The 24558-nt window shown below is 50.8% G+C and overlaps 1 protein-coding gene across 7 annotated transcripts in view; it reads right to left on the bottom strand.

Moving 5' to 3' along the window:
• Positions 1 to 1519: 1519 nt before the first annotated feature.
• Positions 1520 to 24558, bottom strand: part of Rnf220 (ring finger protein 220) — a 220996-nt gene continuing 197957 nt past the window's right edge. Inside the window, exons 1-11 of one of the 7 annotated variants that reach the window (XM_048450544.2) lie at positions 19764 to 19989; positions 19574 to 19616; positions 16303 to 16424; positions 15741 to 15873; positions 8285 to 8381; positions 8027 to 8113; positions 7876 to 7931; positions 7706 to 7784; positions 3374 to 3482; positions 3165 to 3239; positions 1520 to 2469 (exon numbers count right to left, since the gene is read on the bottom strand). In XM_048450544.2, coding sequence (XP_048306501.1) covers positions 2398 to 2469; positions 3165 to 3239; positions 3374 to 3482; positions 7706 to 7784; positions 7876 to 7931; positions 8027 to 8113; positions 8285 to 8381; positions 15741 to 15873; positions 16303 to 16424; positions 19574 to 19616; positions 19764 to 19817 — 927 coding nt within the window. In that variant the 5' untranslated portion in view covers positions 19818 to 19989 and the 3' untranslated portion in view covers positions 1520 to 2397. Of the gene's footprint in view, positions 2470 to 3164; positions 3240 to 3373; positions 3483 to 7705; positions 7785 to 7875; positions 7932 to 8026; positions 8114 to 8284; positions 8382 to 15740; positions 15874 to 16302; positions 16425 to 18909; positions 19452 to 19573; positions 19617 to 19759; positions 19990 to 24558 lie in introns of those variants that run through there. The other 6 variants (XM_048450545.2, XM_048450548.3, XM_048450542.3 and 3 more) reach the window with 6 other exon arrangements.

Here is a 24558-nt window from a genome sequence, read left to right as displayed (position 1 = left end):
TTAACAGGAAGACTAAGTGGGGAGTAGAAAGGCCACCATGCTCAGTAGGGGGTTGGAGGATGTGTCCAGGAGGCCAGAACCAGGGTCGGGGATTCGGCTGAAATCACACCTCCATTTCCTAAATACTCCCACTCAGTACCCTCCAGAAGGGGAGATGACTGCACCCGTAAGTTCTACCATCTACTTTGTTACAAGTCACGGCTGCACAATTCTGGCACATGGTAAGCTAGGCATTCAATAAGTATTTGTCGATTGAACTTTGTGTGATCAAGGGACTTGAGTTTCAAAGAAGGGCTTTCAAAGTTTGGCAAGCAGTTGGAATCTGTGGGTGGGTGGGTAGGTACTCCTAAGTCCCCAGTGAGTGATGGACTCCAAGTCTTGAGAGGCCAACTATATTTGCAGGGCATCAAAGCTCCTTGGAAATGTGGTTGCATTCCTACCCATGGTCAACAGGTGGCAGTGTTGCCTGTGTCATGAGACAGCGTAAGTCATGCTTGTGGGATGCCTGCACTGTACATGTGCCCTCCCTATTAAAGAGTCCTTGGCCCCGGGATGGGGGTAAGCAGCTGCCAAGGACCCAGTGAGTCCGAGGCAGGGGAAGGGGAGAGTAGAGACGTGAAAGAAGTCTGGCTGCCCAGAACCAACCACTGAAGCAGGTTACCTTTTCCCAGGCATCATCAGGGCTGTTGCCTCACTTCACAGTGGAAGCCATGTCATCTGATTTCCAGCCCTAGAAGCTGTGCTCAGGATACTTGGTGCTACCAAGCAGAGCGTGAGGGCCATGAAAGGCCTTTGCTGGGTTCCAACAAGATCTCATCTTCTTTACTGGGTGCAAAAAGGAGGCAGGGGCTGCCAAACAGACCTTATTTCTCTGTATATTGTGGGCATCCCAGAAGTGGGTATCTAAGGCAGGGATACCCACTGAGAAGGTGGGAGGAGTTTGGATCCTGGCCTTTGAGTCTGAGCAACCGTATTTTCCTCAAGGTTTTCTATGGTGAGGGCTCACCTACACTCTGAGCATCGGCCTGGAAGGCACAGGTATTTCGCTGGCAGTGGGGGCCGTGGAGCTGACTACCAAGGTGCTCCACTGACAGTCCTGGCAGCCAGTAGTTCTTGGCATGAATCTAGGCAGGAGCTATGCGAACCTACAGGGCAGTTGGAAGCTCAGCAGGTGACCGAGAGGCCAGGGACCCAGAGCACGTTCCACTTGTCTGAGGCTGCTTCTGCCCTAGGTTGGGGACTAGTGCTGATATCCGCCTCTGTACCCCAAGCCCTGACCTCTTTTGTGATTAATGAGCTGACGATTCTGCATCGATAAGGAATTAACCTAGAGCCCCTGCCCATCAATAGCTAGGAGTTCAGATCCCTAGCCCGGCCTCACCCCTGCCTGCTGGGAAGCTCCAGGGCACCCCCACAACCCTGCATGGCTTCACACACCAGTGTAGTGCTACACAGAATGACCCTCAGAACTGCTTCAGTCACCACCTCCCATCAGCCCCTTCCACACACAGACGGCAGCTGGTTTATACTGGTTTAATCCATGTCAAATGTAGTTTACAAAGGGAAAGGACAAGTACCTTTGTATAGAATATACAGACACAGCATCACACCATAGGGCGCACAGGAAGGCAAGGGAGATAGCACTTTGCCCGGAGCAGCGCTCTACTCCCAGGAGTTGCTCTCAACCGAAGGCTTGGCAGCCAGGCACCCTCAGCCAGCCCGGCTGCAGCCTGTTTCTGCTCAGTCCCATCTTTCACCCTACCCCCCAGCTCCTCATATGAGCCCCATGAGCTAAGACTAAGGAGGATCATATATCCCTTGGGGCACATGGCCCACGTCTGGGAGAAGAAATATACACCACTGAACACCGAGCACATGGGAAAGGGAAGGGACGCCATGGGAGTGGGAAAGGCAGGCACCTTAGGTGGATGGGCCGAGCCCCCAGCCAGCCCTGAAGGGGGCACTGCTTCCAGGAGTCATTAAAAAAAAAAATCGTACAACCAAAGGGGAGGCGGTAGAGGGCAAAGTGTCCCATTTATACACAACATTGTAAACATACACAGTCTATATTACATGTGCTTCAGTCTGGTGTTTGCATGTCTGTCAGTCAGTCTAGGGGATGGATCTCAGGACACTTGTCCTGTTACTCCCCATCCCTACCTTCCTGCCCCACACTGGAAACAGCCAAAAGAGGCATGGTCCCCAAGTTCAGAAGGAGCACGCAGGAAGGGCTGCTCCACTCTGGCTCCAGAGTCCTATATGTGTGTTTGGGTGTGTATGTGCATGTATGTACACCGGGAACCTGTGTGCAATTATGTACAAAGGGAAAGAGGTTCACTGTCACAGAGGCTGGGGCAGGTGGGGTTGCTCGAGGCAAGGCCTGCCGGGATGGCTAGCTCACAAGTAGATCCTCCGCAGGTCTCCAGGTGCTGTGATGGTGTTGCACTGAGGGCAGAGCTTCTTGGCACCCTAAAGAGAGAAAAAGGGAGAGGGCACCGTTAGACAGGGCGTGATCTGTGTCTGTGCACATGAGCACCGGGCCTGCAGCCATGTCTCTGCACCAGTTTGTGTGCGACTTCATTCCCGTCAGCCAGGCTAGGGATGCTTGGGCTGCCTCTGAGTAGGCAGACGTGCTCCTGCGTTGGGGAGACGCCAGGATCAAACCGCCTGGCCAGCCCCGCAGCAGGAGCCCTGGTAATGAGAACAAGGCTGGGTCCAGCTGTGGCTGCCTCGGCCCTAACGAGATTACACGCGGCCTTTGATCAGGACACAGAGCCCACGTCCGGGCCTTTTATTGCTGTCTCCGGGCGACATTTTAATGGTTGCTCCCGAGCTAAGAACAGGGCAGGAGCAGAAGGAGCTTAGTAATGGGAGGGGGAGGGGCAGAGGCCCTGGTCTGGTTTACCCACCACCAGCCTCTTTCTGATCCGGGGTCTCACCAATATATGTGATACACCAGGGCTGCCTTGGGTGGGAAGGGCGCGTGCAGTGCGTCCATGGAGGGGGTAACAGAATAAACCTGAAGTAGAGGGCAGACAATGTATTCAACTTGGGGGGGGGGCCTGCATCCCTGACTCGGGTCTTCCTTAACTCCCCCAAGCAGGTGCAGCCACAGACGTGAACATCTGGCCAGTGCCTCTAATAGCTGCCCACCCACTCCTCACCAGAGTCCGCAGCCAGCACTCTTCACAGTGCACATGCCAACACTGGATCGACGTTAGGGGCATCGAGTATGAGTCCTAGGGAGGAGGTGGGCAGAGAAGGGGTCACTGAAGCAAGCTCACCCTCTGAGAACCCAGACAGCCAAGACCCTCCCTAACCCACAGGGCATTGATACCTGACCACGAGCATGCCTTGATTCCTTCCCACTCACCATGCAGATGAGGCATTTGTATCGGTCCCCCCGAGATAGCTGCCGTTCAAGCTCCCTGACACGAGCCTTCAGGGCCTCAAAAGTAGTTACAGCTGAATCTTCGGTGATTCTGTAGACAATGCACAGGGGGGTAGCAAGGTGGTATCCTCAACCCAGAGTCACACAGGGAGCCTCTTCTCAGCATTTCCGCCTGCCAGCTACTCCCTGCAGAACTGAACTCTACTCCTGCATGTCTACCTAATGAATGTCTAAGTCAGAGTCTTGGCAACCATCCCAATCCCTTACCCTCAACTTTCAAAACCTGTCCACCCTTTGCGAGTTTCTCTGCAATCTCCACTTGTTCCCACTCTCACCACAACACCACCATGCTGTGAGACTCTTATGCTTAAAAAAAAGGAAAGAGTCACCCTGGATATGGTGGCGCACACCTTTTAATCCCAGCACTTGGGAGGCAGAAATGGGTAGCCAGCATATCTCTGTGAGTTTTGAGACCAGCCTGGTCAACAAAGGGAGTTCCAGGCCAGCCAGGGCTACATAGGTCTTCTCTCAAACCAAACCAATCTCATATAGCCCAGGCTAGCCCCAAGCTTTCTATGTAACTGAGAATAACTTTGAATTTTTAAAACTAAATCTTTAAATTTATTAAACATGGTGTCACATGTCTTTAATTCCAGCACTAGGGAGGTAGGGGCTCTGGGTTTGCAGTCAGCCTGGTCTACAGTGAGTTCCAGGACAACACATAAAAACCCTGTCTTGAAAAAAACGAAACAAAATTTAATTTTAAGTGCATGGGTGTTGAGCCTGTGGAGGCTGGAAGAGAGCATCAAATCCCCTGGAACTGGAGGTACAGACGGCTGTAAACTGCCATACCTTGTAGGAACCGGACCTCAGTCCTTGGTTGAATAGCCAGTATTCTTAATTGCTGGGCCATCTCTCCAACCCCTCTTTGTTTCTCAAATTAGCATTCTAAATTTGAAATTTCATCAGGGCATTTTAAAAAAAGGTACTTCTTGAGCTGGGTGGTGGTGGTATAAGCCTGTAATTCCAGCACTCAGGAGGAAGAGGCAAGCAGATCTCTGTAGTTTGAGGCCAGCCTGTCTACAAGAGCTAGTTCCAGGGCAAGTACCAAAGCTACAGAGAAACCCTTTCTCAAAAAACAAACAAACAAAAAAACAAAACAACCCCCCCAAAACAACAACAACAAAAACCAAAATGAAAAGTACTTCTTGCCCCTACTGAGTGCTGGGAAAGCATCCCATCAGCTGAGCCACACCTCCAGCTCCTCATCCATGTGGGCTCTAAGGACCACTTTACTAACCCAAACAAATGCTTCTCTGCTGTAGCCCTTCCTCGAGCTCATTCTGCCAGCCCCTGGCAAAACTTACATTCCAAAGGCCAATCCAGCCATTTTCATTTCCAGCATTTTAGTGTCTCCTTCAGCAACAACTGGCCCAGCTTATCTGCATCTCTCCTCAGTAATTCCACATCCTTATGCTATTCATAGAAACAGTGTTCCCAAACTACTCCTTCCCTCCCTCAGCTTCTCTATACTGTTCTCTCTGGGTTCCTTCTCCAGCAATCACTAGCCCCGCCTTATCACTTGGCTCCTCCAGAAGTTGTCTTCAACTCCATTCACCCTAGTACCCCAACAGCAAAGGTGTCTGTCTCCTTAGTGAGGCTGAGTTTCCTGAAGGCAAAGGCTTCCTTGCTAAAAACATCTCCCAGTGACTATTTACAGTGACATAAGCCCTACTTGGGGATGTAAGCATGAGAAAACATTTGCCAGCCCCAACCTTCAGGGAAAAGAAGTGATGTGGGACCAAACTAGTCTAGGTAGTCTCAAATCCATGATCTAATCCTGAAACAAACCCAGCAGCACAGACAAGGAATTGCTAGAATAATCTCAAAGATCCCACCCACCACACTCCTCTGAAAAGCAATAGCCCCAAGGCACACTCTAAAGAGAAAGGCTTCCTGGGGCCAAAGAAACAATGATACTGGGGATGTGCCTTAGGGAATGACAATGCTATACAAAACAGCCAAAGTTTATTAAGTATTTATTAACTGCCAGGTATTTTTACTGAGAAACTAACTGTATTATTTATACCTCCTAAATCTGTGAGAAGATGCTCATTTTACATGTGAAGAAACCAGGTAGCCTGCCCAGACTGTGGCAGACCAAGGCCGTCCTGCTTACAGGGAGAAGAGTCCCCAGGCCATGCAGCCTGAGAGCCCATACAGACTGGGAGGCAAGCAGGTGAAAAGGGAGAAGGGAGACTTCTCCAGACAGCAGCAGGGCACGGCTAAGTCATGGGCAGCCTGGGGTGGGACGGAACCGACAGAATAGGAGAGCTTTAAAGGTGAGTTCCATTAGGACTGCCTGCGGGAGCGGAGGCTAGTGGTGGTGTGGGGACAGACAGTAGTCTGGAGTGAGGAGGTGATCTGGCTAGCATGGGGAACAATGTGTCCACACTGGTCACAAGGGAATACAGGGAACGTGCTTACTGTTTTATGCTTTTGAGATGGTGTCTCATTACATACCTCAGGCTAACTTCAAATTTACTATGTAGTTTAGGCTAGCCTCAAACCCACAACCCTCCTCTCTTGGCCTCTGGAGTGTTGAGATTACAGAAATGTACTAATGCCCAGCTGGTAGTAGTAACATTTAATGTACAGCAAATTTCAATCTAATTTTTTTAGGGTATCAGCAGCAATACAGAAATGTGACTCCCTAGTGGCTGTACACAATGCGCCCATAATTATCCACCCCACTTCTCCAGAGATTGAAAAAGCTTTTGCCAGTTTTTTTAGTGCTCGTAGGTTCCCGGTAGGTTCTCCTTGCTCAGTCTCAGGCTCTGGGAAGCCTTTACCCACTTCTCCCTTCATTAGCACAGCTAACTTCTTCTCTGGCATTTTGCTCAGTGCTCTACATGCCATCCCTATGTGGACTGTTGGTAACTTCTCAACAAGGATGGGCTTTCCCCCTTTGCTAGAACCTGTACTGTGAACTAGGATGTCAGGGGACCGAAGAGTATCAATCCTAGTGGACCCAGGCCCAATGGAGATCTCTGTATAGTAGGGATCAGTACTGGAGTGCCCCACCCACCAAAGCCGGTCCTAGAGTGCCCCACCCACTGGAACCTGTGTTCACACAGGTGGGACAGAAATGCTGACTTCCTATAGCCTTGGGTGGGTAGCACCTACATGGATGGCCACTGGCTCTGGCCCCTACCTCCCCCTTGGGCGCCATCCTTGATTAATGATCTTGTCTTTCTGATTTATGAGCAGTCCCTCCAGACGAGGGTAGGCGCCCCTTACAGCCCCGCCCGCCCCGCTCAGCTGGAGTAGGAGAGAATTATTAAATAAACATCCATACGTCACCCCCCCTCCCTAAGCTGGTTGCACCGAATCCGTATGGCCCGCTCCGGCGCTGACACGGAGCAGCTGCGGTGATTCATGGGCAGCCGGGCCCTGCGCTGCGGCCCATACATCATGCCAGCAGCACTTGCGGCCCCGGCCGAGATAAACTGATCAAGCACAACGGGCTGGAATGAATTTATGACAACACAAAATGGAGGGAAACAAATGGGAGGTGACCCAGGCCACCGACCCAGTCCTGCACTGGCCTGCAAGCCACTCTTCTGGCAGGAGGCAAGATGGAACAGTGGCCCTAGAATGAAGAGGCTACCTTTTAACCCCAGGCAACCTAGCCTCCAGCTGGAGGGAGGGGTAGGTGTAAGGAGATAAGCCATGACCAATGACAGCCACTCCAGCCAGTCAGACTGGACAACAGCGCCTCCTGGTCCAATACTGGCCTTTCCCAGGCTTCTGGAAAGACAGCAGGATGGCCAGCGGATATCAAATCCTGTGGCGCTGTCCAGCAGCCCTGGGTAAAGTAACAATGGATCTCCTTTTCCCTGTTGGAGAGCCCTGGCCAAAAATTCCTACTGGAAGTGATGAGACCCAATGCTCCTGCCTAAAACCTGCTGCAAGCGCCACCCGGGACAAGAAAAATGAAACCAATTTAGTTCCCGATTAAGAAACAGAAACTGGAGATGAATCAAGTGCACTGGCTGGGCTGGGTAGCCATACATCACATTCCACGGGTAGGGGCAGCTACAGTGGGCAGGGAAGGACTGCTCCTCGCTCCACCAAGGCTCCCAGGGCCATGGCCCAGTGATCAATTCACAGAGTCACGCTTAGCACCAGCTGGGCTCCACTGCCGGCTGTGTGCCCACGGCAGCAGGACTGAGCTGTACTCAGAGGACCAGAAGCCCTGGCAGCAGGCCTTCCTGCTAGCAAAGAGCCCCTCTCCCAGCCAGCCATACTTACTTCTCAATGTCACTGTTCTTGCAGGTCTTCTGCATGGCCTCCTGTTTGCTGCTTTCACCATTGCTGGTGGATGGCATCTCTGGAAGGACAAAAGTTCAACTCATACCCTGGCTAGATGAGGGTTTGGGATTCAGTCACCACCATCTAATGGCGTCTGGGTCAGGACTTACCATCACTGGCCCATTTAGAGAACTCAGGTGTGATGCGGGTGCTGGGGGGACCACCACTAGAGGAGAGAAAGGAGAAAGAACAAAGTGAGGACAGCTGAGCCTCCCTCCAGAAATCACTGCAGAAACTGCCCGCGCCTTTGCCCACACTTGCTTTAGGACTGCACCCCGGAGTGCCTCTCTCTCCTTGGCTTCACCAGGCTCTTCTCCTGTGCAAGGGATGACATCGGCCTCTGTGTATCTGGCATGGTGGTCAAGGACAATAGATCCAAGGCTGCGGGAGGCCACATGGGCTCTGAGTCCTCAGGAGAGCCCTGCCCCAAGCTGAGACTCACTCTATAGTATGATAAAGCTTTAGAGGCACCAACTACTTTTGTTACTGGCGGTTTGCCCCACTTTGCCCCAAGGATACTGCGGTTTCCCATACTCCAGAGTGTCATCTCCATCCACATCCAGGTCAGCATCACTGTCTGGGTTCTCTTTGCCACTGCACATGACGAAGCCGGAGCCTGTGGGAAGCAGAACGTAAGAAGGGCCAGAGGCCAAGAACTAGGCCAAGGGTGCCCCTTCTGCTTCCGGGTAGGAATTAGGTTCAAGGCTAGACAGAAACATGTACAAGCAGACATTCGGGTAGGTCTTTCTTTTATATATATATTTGTTTTTTGAGACAGGGTTTCTCTGTATAACAGCCCTGGCTATCCTGTAACTTACTATGTAGACCAGGCTGGCTTTGAACTAAAGAAACTTCCCCGTCTCTGCCTCCCAAGAACTGGGATTAAGCCATGCAACCACCACCACCCAGCAACATTCAGATACTTCTGGCTTTATGGCTGTCCCCCTCCCTCACTTTTTAATGTACTGCCTGCAACTCCAGATTGTTTCTGCTTATAAACCAGCACAGCCAAACACTACGTCAGGTCCTGAGAGGACACTGTAACAGGCCTCCTATACACCTGCCTTCCAGTTCCAGGAAGAGCAGAAAGAGGATAGAGAAACTCAGGTCCAAAAGGTAACTCCAGAATAGGTCCTGGGCCTCCCTCTATCTCACTGTCCAGCCTGAGGTCCATCAGAGGAGAAAAGGCTGGCAAAGGCCAATCAGAGCCACAGAGTAGGACCCTCCAGCCAACATCCTGATTTGGGCCACCAGGTCCTTTGCCAGCAAAAACACCAGGCAGCTGTTCAAATATTTGGCGTCTGAGGCGCCTGACATTAATTATTCATCTCCACCTCGCCCAGCCCAGATTCCTGGACAAGTGTAGTTAGAAAGGGATTAGAAAGGACAGACAAGTGAGGATCGGCATGCACACCTGCCCCTCAGAGCAGTCACGAAGGCAACTAGGCTGAACTGGGCAGGCTGAAGCCCAGACAGGCTGCTGATCCCCAGGGGGCATTTGGTCCAACCAAAGGCAGACTTGTGGCTAAAGTGAAGGGTGAACTAAGGCTTCACCAAGCCAGCGCACTTCATATGCCAGGTGCTCTGACTCCCAGAACCATATTTCTTAATAGGCCAAGGCTGGAGACCAAAGAGCTGTCTCCACATCTTTGCCCCAGGGGTCTCAGGTGACATCTTACTAGCCAGGCCAGCAGCTCTGCCAGGGACAAAGGAAAATGAAGGACTCTGCCCGAAAGGACCAGCAAAGGAATCTTTTGCATCGAGGAAGACGCTTTGAGCTCTGCCCAGCGATCTCAGAAATGTCTGCTTCCTGCCTCATCCCACTTAACCACGCAGTCCTACTCTTCCCTGTTCCATGAGCACCGGGAGCTCCCACTGCATGCAGTCTAGGCTCCTCAGCCGGGTCGGTGAAGCCTTCATGTCTACTCCGCAGTCTCACTTCACTCCAGACCCTATGTGTGCAGACATGAAAACCACATACTATGTTCCAGACATATCTGAAGATCTGCACTCATGCCCATCCCTCATCGCTGTTTCCTGACTTATCCCCTTTACCCCTTCAGTCTATGGTCTGAGTCGGTGCCTAGGATCTGCCTTCCCTGACAGTCCTCATTTGGCGCCTATGCAGAGGGACCCACACACTTGAGGCGGCAGGCAGGTCAGCAGCAGAGCCATTAAGCTGAGACAACACCAAGTTACAGCTCTGTCTCGCATTCACAGCCAGGTGTCCTGACAAGCAATTCCCACCCCGAGGGTGAGTGGCACCTCTATAAACCCTCTGACAGTTTGGGAGACAAACTCCGCCATCAATCAGAATGTAGCTATCAGGTTCATTTACAGTCCGCACCCCACAAGCCCTGCCAAACCCCGCCAGCCCCCACCCCCAAGTGCACACAGCTCAGAAGCAGCCTCATGTTCCCTGCTCAGCCTAGCCTAACCCTGCCTTGTGGGTGAGGAAATGGAAAGAGCTCTTCGGTACACCCCTAACCAGTGTGGCTCCCTTGGCTAAACAGAGAAACCAAAGCTGCCAGGAAGCCCTAACAGGTGAAGCAGCCCAGTGACCTGAAGTACTTTCCTCTTGCTAAAGGAATGACCTTTCACCTTTAATATTTCTTCAACCTTTTGGAGATCATCCTGTCTGGCCTGGTATGAATTCAGGATCTGGTCCCATTCACCAGGTGCTGAGTGGTGACTTCCTCAGGTAGTCACACCTGTCCCTTCCCTGATGTCCATCCCAGCTCGTACTCAATTCTAAGATCATATGTAATGCACGATACTGTTTCCCACCAGACTGAAGCCTTCCAGGCTCTTGAGCTTGCCTCCCAGCATCTCCCGCACAGCACACCAGCAATGCTGGCTCAACACTGCCAATACTGCCCCATGTCTTAAGAAGGCAGGCCCAGAGACACAAAACAAGTCTGCCCCAGTTTGGCAGCAACCTTCTGTTCCTCTGACTGGGGAGCAAAGAGGGCGGGCATGATACATCTTGTTAGCTAAGAAAAAAAGGCCTGAGCAGTCTACTCCAACACTGCTCCTATGCCCCAGCTGAGACAGATGGGGAACCTCTCCCTATCCCACAGGTGTTTCAAGCAGGCTGCCACCACCAATTTCACTCTGGTGCTCACCCCAACCTGCTCCAACCTCCTTCATTGGAGGAAGCACATTAAACTTTATTTTCTTAATGAAATGTCACTTGCTGACTTCTGGCAGAATCATAATAAAAAGAAACGGCCATAAAGCCGTTTTTATGCCGAAAGCACCCCTGCCAGCCTGCCCCCCTCCTCGATCTTGGAGAGGAGGGCTCCACAGTCATTTTATGTCTTCAGCTGCTGGAATATCCCAAGCCAGTACTCAGAGGCAAGATGGCATAGCCAGCTCCTTTCCAAATCTCTGGAAAGAGCCGCCAAGCTGCCGCTCCTGCTGCTGCTCTGCAGGAAACAACTGGGGCCCTAGGACCTCTAAAGTGATAGTCGCCAGGGAAGCCCCTCTGCCATGGTTCTGCCCCAGGTGAAAGGGACAAAATGGCTGGCAAACTAAGTCTGATGGTCAGCAGCGCCTGGCAGAGTTCCCGTCCCTTAAGTGAATGGACAGAGCGGGAGAGGGTTAAGTGCAGAAATGACATGGAAGTCTAAATTTTATGAAAATGACCCTTCTCCCATAAACTCATTTCTTCTTGGACCATTGAGGAGGGGGGAAATCAGTGTTAATTTAATCAATTGATCAAATGATCGATTGAGAAACTGGAGATGCCCGTTTACCGGGAGCAGTAACATCCTGGAACCTGAAACCACAAAAAAGGAACCATTGATTTCCTCACCTGCTGCTCCCAACCAAACCTGAGCCTGGGGAGAAAGGGAAGTCTTGGGGCTTCTGGAGCCCAGAGCTTGTCTACAGGAGCCAGGGGCGGCTTCCGGGGAGTTTTACACTGGAATTAGTTACAGATGCAGTTACGGTGTCTTGTGTAAACGCCATCGATTGGGGAGCTGACAGTCTGGGGAGCTGCGATGCGGGACAATCAATCGGCCTGCAGTGTCACCTGCCACCTCGCTGAACAGTTGACAATGCAATTATCCAGTGTGGAGGCAGGGAGTTGGCGTGTGTCAAACGCACTTAGCCACTTTCCGGGCCTTCTCGATAGCGCGTTTCACTGCCTCACGTCAGGAGAGTCGTACAGAGACAGACGCCGTTTAAACCATTGATACTTGCTCTTTCTGCCCGCACTCCCTCTGTTCCAGCTTAACAATTGTGTTCGAAAAGGTGGTTAAATCCCGTCCACTGCCACAGGGGACAGAAAAAGCCTTGCTCCTAGCCATATCCCTCCCAAAAGGCAGCCATCACAACTGAAGGTTACCACCAGAGTCAGAAGGCAGCCACCTTTACCTTCCGTTCCAAACCTGTTTGCAGTGGTATACTGTTCCAAAAGGGACTAGGGATCACAGTGGCATTCAAGGACATCTTTAGTAACTGGGGTTCCCATCTTGGCCTATGTCTGTGGATTCACCTTTCACACTCCTGGCCTCAAAATCTGTTAGGTTTTATCAGAAGTTATTTAGAAGACCTGGCTAAAGTTGCCTCTACTCTAAGAATCTCTCCTGATTCTTTTCACTGCAGGCTACTTAGAACCAGGGACTACTAAGGCAGGCACTCAGGACAGATGGTACTCTAGGCAGGGCCAGCAGGGCAGAGGCCTCCACAGCTCCCTGTCTTAGCATGGCCTTTGTCTAGACTGTTCCTTCCAGATGTACTGTGCTCTGGCTTCCTCAAATCCGGACAAGTGAACTCTGACTGACTACCAGTACAGAGAGCCCAGCACGCCACACTTCTAAGACATAAAGAGAGGGGAAGAGAAAGAACAAGCTAGGATTCATTAGTCACATGTCTCCTTGACTATAGAGGACACATGGAGTCAGGCTTATCCCAAGGGCTGCTTCCTTTGTGGCCCGTTTCTCCAGCCTAGAAAGACACTGACTCCGCTAAGTTTGACAGAGTACCCCAGAAAAGCATTTTTCACCCTAACTGTTGGTATCATTAGGTGAATCACTGGGCCCTGGGTACTACGCATATGCAAGTAGCATTAGCAGTTAGAAAATCCCAGGTTTCATCTCTTGATTAAATTAAGAGCATGGGGAGCGAAGAAAAATATAGCTCAATAAAAACAATTTTTTTTAAAAAAAAAAAGACAATCCCAAGTTTCATGTGACCAATCAGCAGCTGAGATGTACACCCCAAAGAGCGCTCCTAGACTGAGATGTCAGAATGGCACAAAAAATGACTAAAGTTATTCTCTAGAAGTCTTTAGCTATTTCCTCAGAGTTTGTTTTTTTTTTCTCCAATCTATTTGTATTGGGAGGCAGAGGCAGGTGAATCTCTTAGAGTCTGAGGCCAGTCTGGTCTACAGAGTGAGTTCCAGGCCAACTGGGGCTACATAGCAAGACCTTGTGTCTAAATAAATAACAACCTATTTGTAGACAGACCTCTCTTAATGTTCTCTTTCTTTGGTCCTGAGACATCAATCCCAAGCATTCTCAGGACTGAGACATTTGAACCTCCTTCTCATTAAAACCGAGCTTCTATGCTCACGGCCTGTTCTAAGCCAAGTGTCCTCACCAAGACTCTTGTTTGACCACTGCCTTCCACAGTAGATTACATTCAAGGCCACTGATCTGACCCACGTAGGAAGCTTTGTCAAGGTTGACGAAGGGACCCTAGTCTGGGAGGAGGGACGGGAATGAAGGGATCCAGGGACTTATCACAGTTCTTCAATTCTTTCATATCTAACAAGGACAGCAATCTCTGTTCTGTCAGCACGCACAGTGCAGTTTAAATGGGCCTCACCGCTCGCTTGCTTATCCTGCCTCTGCCTCCCTCTCTCTGAAGTCGGCTGGGCAGCTTCTTCAACTGGCGTTATCACTCCCTCTAACCGGTCTTGGCAGGCAATCTAATTCCTCCTGAAAAGGTCACCGCCATTTTAACTGCCTTTCAATCACATTAAGCAGGAGCTGCCCAGCTTGCGGCCCAGCCCGCCCGGCGGGCGATCAATGCACTGCACTGACACCAGCCGCCTGGCAGGGCCACACCCAACCCCCCAAGAATTGGGCCTATTGGTCCTGGCCAGGAAGGGTAGGCTGACAGATGGCCAGCTTTTGCAGATGGGTTTCAGGGCAGAGGCAGTCAGGATCAGCCAGGGCCTCTCTTTGATAGCCCCCTCCCACTGAGGAGGCTCAGCCTCCACCGCTCCACTCTCTGCTTCGTGGCCCCTGCTGATCTCGCTGTAAAACAGCCTTTCAAGTCAGCCTGTCTTTTGACTGCACTAAGCTGTTTAAGAGGCGGCAGCAGCTTCTATCAGGAAAGCTGGAGCAATTCTCTGCAGATAAAGGCCCCTCCGGCCCCATTCCCTCTTCAAGTCTCACTCTCATTCTCGCTCTCCAAATCGCTCAAAGAAAAGCCCGCTTTGAACTCTCCTCAGGAATTCTTGAAAGGAACAACCTCACAGTGTAAACACACCCGGAAAAATGATCCCCACCCGGGCCCTAAGAGCTCCCCATACCAGTTGCTGGTGTATCCCCAGACAGAGAGACTTCGTCAGAGCAGCAGGCCCTGTGCAGCCTGACCCACTCAGGCACTCCACAAGCGCGCGTGTCAAGAAACCTAGGGAACTGCCACTGCAGCTGGTGTGTCTAGGTGCAGTTGACAACACAGCTAACCTAGAACAGCTGTCCAGAACTGACCCAGCAGGGACTGCCTTCAACACCTATACACACCTCAGTACCAACGGGCGTAATTCCTGGGCTCACGGGCTTTCTGTTCGTTCTTGCAAGGCTTCATGGCCGCGAGAGCTCCAGCACATAACTGCCCTGTGAAACGACAACTAAGAGTGTCCAGCTTGGGCTCGAGGGGATTCTTTTTAGCCGTCTAGAATGACCACTCTGCCTTGCCTTCAGATTGGTGGGGTAACATGCAAGAAGGCCGGAGGCACAATGACCCATCTGCACTGGATGGCACAGCAGAGACTGTTCTCAGATGAGCCCAGGTGGTGTGGCTCCAAGGAAGCAAAGACTTTCGAGGCTGCTGTGAGATTCCCTAAGGAGCACACACAGTGATACTCCCAAGGGTGTACCAGACACAGGAGGCAGATGGGATGCAGCCTGGCTCTCTTAATGACCACAACCTGCAGTGCCAGCTGTGCTTTTACAAAGAAGAACTAAAAGCCAAGAAGCAGCTGCCTCTTCCCCTTGCCCATGGAAGGAGAGCTTGACAAGAAGACACTGACCCTGGGCACCCAACCAATTCTTCTGTTTCTTCTCGGGGGGCAACTCTTGTCTTAGGAACTAGGAAGGCAGCAGAGATGAGGAGGGCCCTGCAGACTCTTCTGCAACAATTGGGGAGAGCCCAGGGGAAGCAGGGAGCAGCTGAGCCCAGGCCCCTCTTGCTTCAGGGCAGAGGGCGCCCTGGGAGAAGAGATGGGATCAGAGCTAAAATTAGATTCACCAATGAAGCTCATGGGAGGTCAAATTTTGCCATAACTCACTCTCTCCTCTGTAACTGATTTCCCTGACATAGAGCTGAGGAGGAGGAGGAGGAAAATCCAATGTGTTTGCCTAGAAGCCCTGAGGGCCCTGAGTGCTGGAGGTGTACAGCAGGTTGCTGGATTCTCATTTATCAGCCTTAAGAGGGATGGAGTGATAAATGCATAACCGTCCCTTTAATATTTTATGCAGGTGCTAACGCGGCTTGGCTGTCACCTTCAATGCATCACCCGAGGCTGAGAGCCCCCCTCGTCATTGCTAGCTTGCAGCCTCACAATTCCATTTCCCCACCCAAATACATCCACTTTAATATGCACATCACAGGCAGGCAGCACGGCCACAAAGGAGCCCCACCAGCAGTAGTTCCCACGTGGTGGAAATGATGACCATCTATCAGCAGTGACCTGGTCACCAGAGTACCACTACCCAAGTTGTCAGCTGCTTTATACCTCGGAAGCCACCTTCCAGGAGTGTGGTGGCCCGTATCCGCTTCTGCCCACACCACTCATACTCCTCAAAGCGGTTGCTGTTCTCATGCTCGATGTCCACAGCATCGTCCTCAGCCATGCAGGAGCCTTCCCTCTGTGAAGAGCAGAGCAGGATCATGCAGAGCCCAGGCCATCCCTACCTGCTCCCAAAGCCTGCAAGGAAGGCACAGCCCTAGTCCCTGCTGTGGGATGCCAAATAAGCTCCCTTGAAATACAACCAATATGAAAATCGAAGACCTGGGCCTCTTCCCCATAATTTTCCACAGGAGCCCAAACAGGGAATCAGTGGAAATGAGAGCAAAAGAGGAAAGCAAAGAGCAGAGGGGAAGAAGCAGCTGACAGCACGTGGAGAGCCCGGGAGCCCTGAGGTTAGGGACAGTCAGCAGCAGTGTCGGGGAAGGAGGAGGGAGGTGGGTAGCCACAGCCCGCTACCTTAGAAAGGAGCCCAGAGATTAGGGGCAGTCAGCAGCAGTGTCAGGGAGGGAGGAGGGGGGAGGAGGAAGGGAGGCCACAGCCCCTCTACCTTGGAAAGGCAGTGCTCCACATGCCTACTCATCTCCTGCTCCGATCCTGCCAGGGGGCGGCTGCACAGGGGACATACCTGCCCTTCATCTTGCTTCCTCCGTTTCATTTTCCCAATCCGAGCTGCATGGAAAAACAGAAAACAAAGCACAAAATAAGCTGATGGTCATTGTAGCTCTGTAGTTCAGTGCCTGATGTGGCCCTCGGTCTTCAGCACCTCTTACTCTTCAGGGAACCAGGTTTGCTCCTTGGTGGCCACAGCTGCCTCAAGAGCAGCCCACCCCTCCCTAGCTGCAGTGCTCAGCGAGTCCAGCAGGTGGAGAAACTCCCTGGATGTCCCCAGAAAACCAAACTCACTGGTGCTTGGAGATACAGCTCTAAAGATTTTCTTAGAATTCCAGGCTATTCTAAGGCTTGATTTGATCCACTGTTCACTCACCCTTTAGAAACTTCCTTTGTTCCAGGGCCAAGCACCCCAAGTATAACACCTAGGATACCGTTTAAGGTCATGCCAAAAGCACTATCTCTGATGTCTCTGCAGATCCCATTTTACAGGAAACTGAGGCCCAGTTGTAAAAGTACAGAGGGTCTGGGTTAAACCTTGGGCAGCCAGGCCAGGGTACCAGAAGAGGGCAGACTTCATAGTTCTTATCCAAACCTGTCCCATCATGTCTAATCAGTACAGAGGGCTGGCAGGCCCCAGAGGCAGAGACCTGCCTGCCATGCTGTCCCAAAGGGGGCTCAGTTCCAAAGCGCACACTGCAAGCCCACAGCACTGCTAATTAATGCTGAGAGATGCAATCATTTCTAATTAGCTCACTAATCCCTCTCTGCAGCCCTCCTGTCACCAAGGCAGGAAGAGGTCAAAACAAGAGACTCTTTCCCTTTCGCCCCTCCCAGAATGCAACAGCAGGACAAGCGATGGCCACTTTGAGACTGGACTGATGGGGGAAGGGTTAGGGAACCTGTCATGGAGGGAAAGTTTTTCTGTTGAAGGGCCAGAAAGAATTCTCTTAGGTATGCGGACCCTGATGGGAAATTCATGAATAGTCAAGAGAGGGAAACACAGGCCAGAGCTCAGCACCAGGCTAGCGTCTCTACTGTATGTGGGTCTCAGAGCACTGTAGCTAGGTATGTCTCACTGTGGCACAAAAGGAGGCTCACTGGCATCTACATCTGAAGCAAAGATTGTCTTCCTACTTGTTTGGAGATAGGGTTTCTCTATGTAGCCTTGGCTATCCTGGAACTCACTCTGTAGACCATGCTGGCCTTCAACTCACAGAGATCCACCTGCCTTTGAGTGGGATTAAAGGTGTGTGCCACCACACCTGGCTTGTCTTCCTACATTTTAACAAATGAAGAAACCTTATCACAGAACATGCCTAAGTATTCAACAAGTATCAAAAGCAAGCCTGAGTCTCCAGCCTGGAGTGCCCCCCTTGTACCCAAGAGGCTCCCACCTCAGCCTTCTAAGGGAGGCTGATCCCATGAGTTCACTAGGGCTCCAGTCTCTTTGCCTGGTGAGGATCTGAGGTAGTGAGTTTCTCAAACTGCAGGAACAGCGGCCCCAGAAAGAGTCATAGCCTATAAAAACTACATGTGGAATTACAGAGCCTAGGTCTGTAGCCTAAGCTATCACTGCAATTCCCCGTGTTTCCCTTACAGAGACGCTGTGACCGTCTTCTGGGTCCTTTGTACTTATAGATCCAGATCCCTGCTATGCTTGACCTAACCCTTGGAATTTCAGGCTCAGGCAAGCTTCGCTCCGCAGAGCTAGGGATAAAGAAAGCATGCAAGACATCAGAAGGGAACTGGGTGAAGGCTCCTAAAGGTACTGGAAATGTAATGTGGAGCAGTGTGCCCACAAAAGTCCCTTACATTCTTGCCAAACCTGAAGGCACCTTCCTAGGTAAGAGATTGACTACCCATGATGTGGTAAATCCAGCAACTGAATCTGGGTAACGGTGGCTCAATGCCTGTGATCCTAGTACTATGAGGCTGAGAGGCTGCTGTAAATTCCAGGCTAGCCTGGGCTATATGGTGGGCCCTCATCTCCAAACAAAAAGATCTGACCACTGAATAAAGAAAGGAGTGAGCATGAAGCTGTTGGATGTCCCTTCCAGCCCCAGAAAGTTGTCCTGACAGGCTGCGTTCACCTGCAAATTCCCAGGCAAGCAAGGACGGTTCGGCTTTCCCCTGGCCACTCCTGGAAGTCCTGAACAAGCTTTCCACGATGTGGCAGGAGGTTTAGCTCCGTCCTTGAAGCTGCCTGTGTGTCAAAGCGTCTGACATGGCTGCCGCAGCAAAGGTTTTAGGGAACAGCGGGCTTTAATCATGGCTCAGCTACACCAACTTGGTGCTATCAAACAAGCGGCCTTCAACTACCAGAGCCTCAGTTTCCCTATTTATAAAACACATGCAGGTATTTCCCTCTCAGAGACGTTGTGAGAATGGGGCCAGCCCACAATGAGTGCTCTTCTCTTTTTCACACTGGGCTAAACCTGGAGGGCGCAATCAAGTCGTAGGGGCTGAGGATCGTAAACATCCATGGTCTGACTCACCAGCTGGCCCAGAGACCCTAAGCCCTTTACAGCGAACCCCAACTTACACCACACCTCAGTCAGCACAAAAAGCGGGACCATTCAATTGTGTTCAGCAAACAGGAATGCTCCAGAGGTTTGAATCCAAAAGGGGGACCGCCAGGTAGTGCATGCGCGGCCTGCTTTCAGAAAAGGCCTCTAAGAGCTGTCGAGCCCACGCTGATCACCTTTGTGAAATGTGGGCCGACTGATAACTCAAAGAGCCCTGGGACGAGTTAGTTCCTGTTGCCGTGGGAACTCCAGATCTCATGGCATTGTCAAGTCTCAGCAGAGAGGCTGCATTCACACTACTGGGCACTGATTAAAAACTAGAAGAAAAACATTCGCAGCGCCCTGCCGACTTGTATAGTGAGGTCCCAGCAGTCTGCAAATTCAAAGCTGAGCTCCCGAGTGGAATTGTGTAGCTTGTTCCTCATTCTCCGACACTTATTGTCCCCCAGGGTTCTTTCAGGCCTTTAGAAAGGCTTTGGGCACGAGCTGAGTACCGTAACCCTCCATTAGACAGACGGGGAAACTGAGGGCGGCAGCCTTGGTTTGCACTCTCAGACGCTGTGACTGCCAAGAAGTCGGTTGGCCCGATGATGAAGAGACCCGGGCAAGCTAGGAGCTGCGGGCAGTGAAGGAGGGAGGAGGCCGGGGGTGGGGCGGAGGGAGGGGCCGGACCGGACTCACCATTCAGTCGGGTTTGCCGGTTGGCTCGCACTCGCAGGAAGGTCTGGGAGAAAATCCCCGGCAGATGCAAAAAATAAATAAATAAATAAAGCACAGAGCGTCAGACGCGGCCTGGAGTCCCGGCCCCTACCCTAATACCTGACCCTCATCCAGGCCCGCCCCGCCCCAAACAGCCCGTAAACAAACCTACTTCCTCCCTCTCGCCGGGCCCCCTGCTCCGCCGGCCGCTCCGGGCCCTCGGCATAGCCGCCGGGGCTGCTCCAATGGGACCCCCCGGCCGCCGCGCGGTGCCGCCCCAGCCCCAGCCTCTGGCACTCTGGGCCCCGCGGCAGCCCGGCCGGCGAGGGCGGCGATGCGGGCGGATTCCCCCCGGCTGCCCGGCGGCGGCGGCACCTCAGTTCCCAGCAGCGGCGGCGGCCATGTTGGTCCTGATCACGTGATCCGCCGCCGTAACGTGCCGGGGGTGAAAGTTCACGGGAGGGGGTTGCGGGCCGACCCGGGCCAGGAAATTGCGGCTTTGCTACGGGGTAACAACCTGCTGGGGCCGCCCCCTCCGGCCCCTCCCACAGCCCTAAGGACTCTCCGCCCCATTCCTGGGTTGCCCACTGGTGCATCCCACCACGCCACTCTCGGTCGGCCTCTTGGCTGGACCTGGGCTCCTGGTTTGCGCGCGCGGGCCCAGGGCAGCACCTCCAATGAGTGCTTTTCCAGGGAGAAGGCATAGGCATTCCCGATCATCTGCGGGACCTATCGCCGCCAAAGCCCACTTCGTCACAGCCTCTAGCCTGTTGTAGGATGCCCCACTTTTCATCGCCTGCAGGCCATTCCCGGAGCTCCCATAAGCATCACGTGCCCATTAGGCCAACAGCTATCTAAATAGGCGTCTTTCTCCTGGGTTCTCAGGACATTTGTGTACTCACTCGGTTGCCCTTGATGCCACTCTCATTTATCCGTCATGGTGAAACTTAGCTCTCTCTCTCTCTCTCTCTCCCTCTTTTTCAAGACATAGTTTCTTTAACAATCCTGGCTGTCCTGGAATTCACTCTGTAGATAGGCTGGCCTCGAACTCACAGAGATCCGCCTGCCTCTGCCTTCTGTTGGGGTGTGTGCCACCACTGCCCAGCGAATCTTCTGGATCTGGGAAGTCTACCTTTAAATATTTACATTTTCTTATCTGCACCTCCTATCTCTTACAACCTTAAACTTCCCCTCCTATAAGATTATATCCACCTCTATCATTTTTGCTTGTATAAATTTGTATTGGTGGGCTGACACTCCAGAGCTGGGGCTGCTATGAGTCATTTGTGCAAATCCAGAACCCAGCTTATCTCAGCTATAGGACAACCCTCGGGGTTTCTTCGGTGACCACCTTGGTTTTCACAATGCTTAGCTTCTATTAGCCCTCTCAATTGCAGGTGTTTCCCAGCTCATTTCCTGATCTCCAGTTTCCCTGCAACCAAACCTCCACACTTCACACAGGATCCTTCTTTTGGGCAAAATTAACGTCTCTCCCTTTCTTTAAATCTCTCAAGGATTTACCACGGAGATCTGTAACTTGACTCGCACTGTGTGGCCTGCTCCTCTGGTCTGTTGTACCACATCTGTTCTGTCCTTTGCTCCCCGACACCACCACCCCCCCACACCTCTGCAGAGCTACCGATAGATCTTTTGAACACTGTGTGCTCAGGTTCGGATGGCTCCATGCTCTGTGATAGCCACGCTCGTTGCTCTTTATCCAGCAAGGCTCTGGCAAGGCTCCATTGCTTTCTCCTACCCTGTAGGTTTGTTGTCTGAGTTTTCTCAGTCCCTCTAAACATGTGTATGTTCACTATTTAAATATTTCTTTTCTTGGAAGGCTGCTCATATGAATCTAGTCTAGTCACCAAACACAGGTCTACCAGGAAGGAGCTGTCAGTGGGATAGAGGACATGGGGCAAGCCCTAAGCCAATAAAGAGCTGAGGAATTGCTCTAGTTAGAAACTAGAATATCCCCTAAAGGCCCATGTGTTAAAGGCTTGGTCTCTGGCTGAGTTCTACCTGAGTTCTACCATGAGGTGATAGAACCTGGAAGAGGTGGGCCTAGTGAGAAGTCTTCTGTGCCCTCACAGATCCAAAGCAACAAGGCCAACCAATCACAGACTAAAACCATGAGCCAAAATAAGCTGTTCATTTCAGGAATGAGTTACAGTAATGGAAATCTTGACTAACACAGGGACAATCTAGGATAGAGGGACACACAGATTTCTGTTTCAAATTTTAATTTGTTTCTCATATTACTAGAAAAGTCTGGAGATCATGAATTCTACCGTGTACGGTTGCCATGGTAAAGTGACATCATGGTTGAAGTGGGTTAGAAACTCAGCAGGGGACAATAGGAATCCAAACCAGAAACCAATACCCTCTGCCTAATCTGGTGATTTTATTTTATTTTTTTTCCCATACTGAGGACTGAATCAAAATCAGGCCCCAAATATGCTAAGAGTGTGATCTAGTACTGAGCTACCTCCATCGCTTTTCATGCTAAGGATGTGCTCTAGTACTGAGCTACACTTCTGTCACTTTTCAGTATTTTAGTTTCAAACAGGGTCTAGCTAAGTTGAACTCTGAACTTGAGCCAGACTTGGCTTCAGCTTGCAATTTGTCCTGCTCTGCCTCCTGGGTAGTTGGGAATGCCCAGCTTTCAGTGTTGTTGTCCCAGCATATTTGCCTGGGACGGCAGAACAAGCAGGAGTTCCCCAGCTAGTTTCTGGTTTCGTGTCCTGCCAATTTCACTTTCCAAAAACACATCCAGGGAATATTTAGCCTTAATTCTGGGAGCATGTACCTTTTCAACAAAACTGGATTGTACCCTCGATATACCATTCCACATTATTCCACTATGTTCTTTGCACACAGTATTGCCTGTATCTAGAATATCTCTCTTCCTCATTCACCAAAGGGAACTTCTGTTCCTTTTCTGAAATTCAGGTTGGTCATGATTTTCCTTTCATTGTGCTATCTTAGAAACTCACTATTCCCTTTTCACCGCGTTTAAACTCTGAGCCATAATGAAGACAAGGACACTGGCTGCTCAGGAGTCGTACCAGATAAACATTTGGAGAAAGGAAGGTTCAGGCCACGTCTTTGCTTTAGAGGAACTCCAAGTCTAGTAAAGAGTCGGATTCCTTGTGATACATTAAATGTGGTCACCGGTCTTTGCAGGTTCTCTCCAGAATGGCATTGCCTCCCCCCTTGCTTAAGGGCTGGCTTTATGTCTTGCTTTGCCCAACAGAAAGCGATGAAAATGATGCTGTGTAACTTCCAGATTCTGGTCTCAAGAAGCCTTTCAGCTTTGACCTCTGTCTTAGTGGGACACTACCTAGAAGCTACTAAGAAAAGAAGGGGAGGAGAGGTAGACTGGAAATGTGGCTCAGCTGCTAGAGTAGTTGCCTAGCATGCATGAGGTCCTGGGTTCAATCCCCATTGTTCCTCAGTCTCAAAGAAAGAGAGGGAGGGAGAGGTGGAGGGAAGAATATAGTTGTGGACAGGACAGGAACCAGGGAAAGTATAACTTGAACATGTGCTGAGGCCAGCTCTGAATGAGCTGAATGAGTAAGGGAATGGCTGGTCAACAAGGACTCTATATCCTACCACAAAGACATGCTCATCCATGTTTACTGCTGCAGTATTTATAGTAAGTAGGAAATGGAACCAGCCTAGATGGCCATCAGCAAGAATGGATAATGAGGGGCTGGCAGGATGGCTTAGCAGTTAAAAGGAATTGTTTTTGCCGAGGATCCAAGTTTAGTTCCCAGCACCCATATGGTGACTCACAACCATAACTGTAACTCCAGTTCCGGGGATCTGATTTCTCTTCAAACCTCTGAGGACACCAGGCACTCACATGGTGCACATACATACATGAAGGCAAAACCATTCATATACATAAAAATACATAAATCCAGCAAAGGCAGGCAGATCTCTGTGAGTTTGAAGCCAGCCTGGTCTACAGAGCTAATTCCAGCACAGCCACAACAAAGAAACCCTGTCTCAAAAATATAATAATAAATATAAATAAAGAAATCTAAATATTTTTAAAGAATGGATATTGAAAATGTACTATATATACATGATGTAACTGTATGTATGTGTGTGTGTATGTGTGTGTGTGTGTGTGTGTGTAGTGCGCACACACGCTGCCCTGTATATTTATTTACCTACTGAAGGCGGTTCCTTCTGACTAAGAAAAAAGCTGATATAAACATTTTTATGAAAGTGTGTGTATGTGCATTTAAATTTTCATCTTCTTCAGGTATAATCCAGCATAGCTGCTGGATTGTATGGTAATAAGTGTAGGCCAAGTACAGTGTATACAAGTGTTAGTTCGGTAAGTTGAGACTGAATCATTGTGGAAGAGAGCAGCAAGAGTGTAAGTGTGAATACACGTTGGATCCAAATCACAGAACGTTGGTGCTAAGCAAGGAACTTGAACTTTAGCTTATAAATTGCTTAATCTGATTGGTCATTTAAGAAGGTACTTGGAGGGGCTGGAGAGATGGCTCAGAGGGTAAGAGCACTGGCTGCTCTTCCAGAGGTCCCCAGTTCAATTCCCAGCAACCACATGGTGGCTCACAACCGTCTGTAATGAGACCTGGTGCCTTACTTGCCAGCATTACATTATATGCTTAATAAATAAATAAATCTTAAAAAAAGGAAGGTACTTGGAAATCCTACAATTCAGGAGGCTGAGGTAAAGGATTGCATCAAGTGTGAACCAGCTTGAGTTACACTATGAGGTTTTGTACCACCCCCCCCCCCAAAAAGATCCTGAAATGTTTGTCCATAGTAGCTCATAGCTGTAATACTAGCACTTGGGAGGCAGAGGCAGGAGGATCACTGTGAGTTTGGGACCAGACTGGGCAGCATGGAGAGAACCTATCTCAAAATAGGGATGGCTGTTTTGAGTCTAGAACGGGGTAGAATCTGAGTCTGGGGGTACCCAAATG

The sequence above is a fragment of the Myodes glareolus genome, chromosome 3 (genome assembly GCF_982192425.1).
Source record: "Myodes glareolus chromosome 3, mMyoGla1.1, whole genome shotgun sequence".
Classification (NCBI taxonomy): Eukaryota; Metazoa; Chordata; class Mammalia; order Rodentia; family Cricetidae; genus Myodes; species Myodes glareolus.
This window is presented reverse-complemented; position numbering and strand designations above follow the sequence as displayed.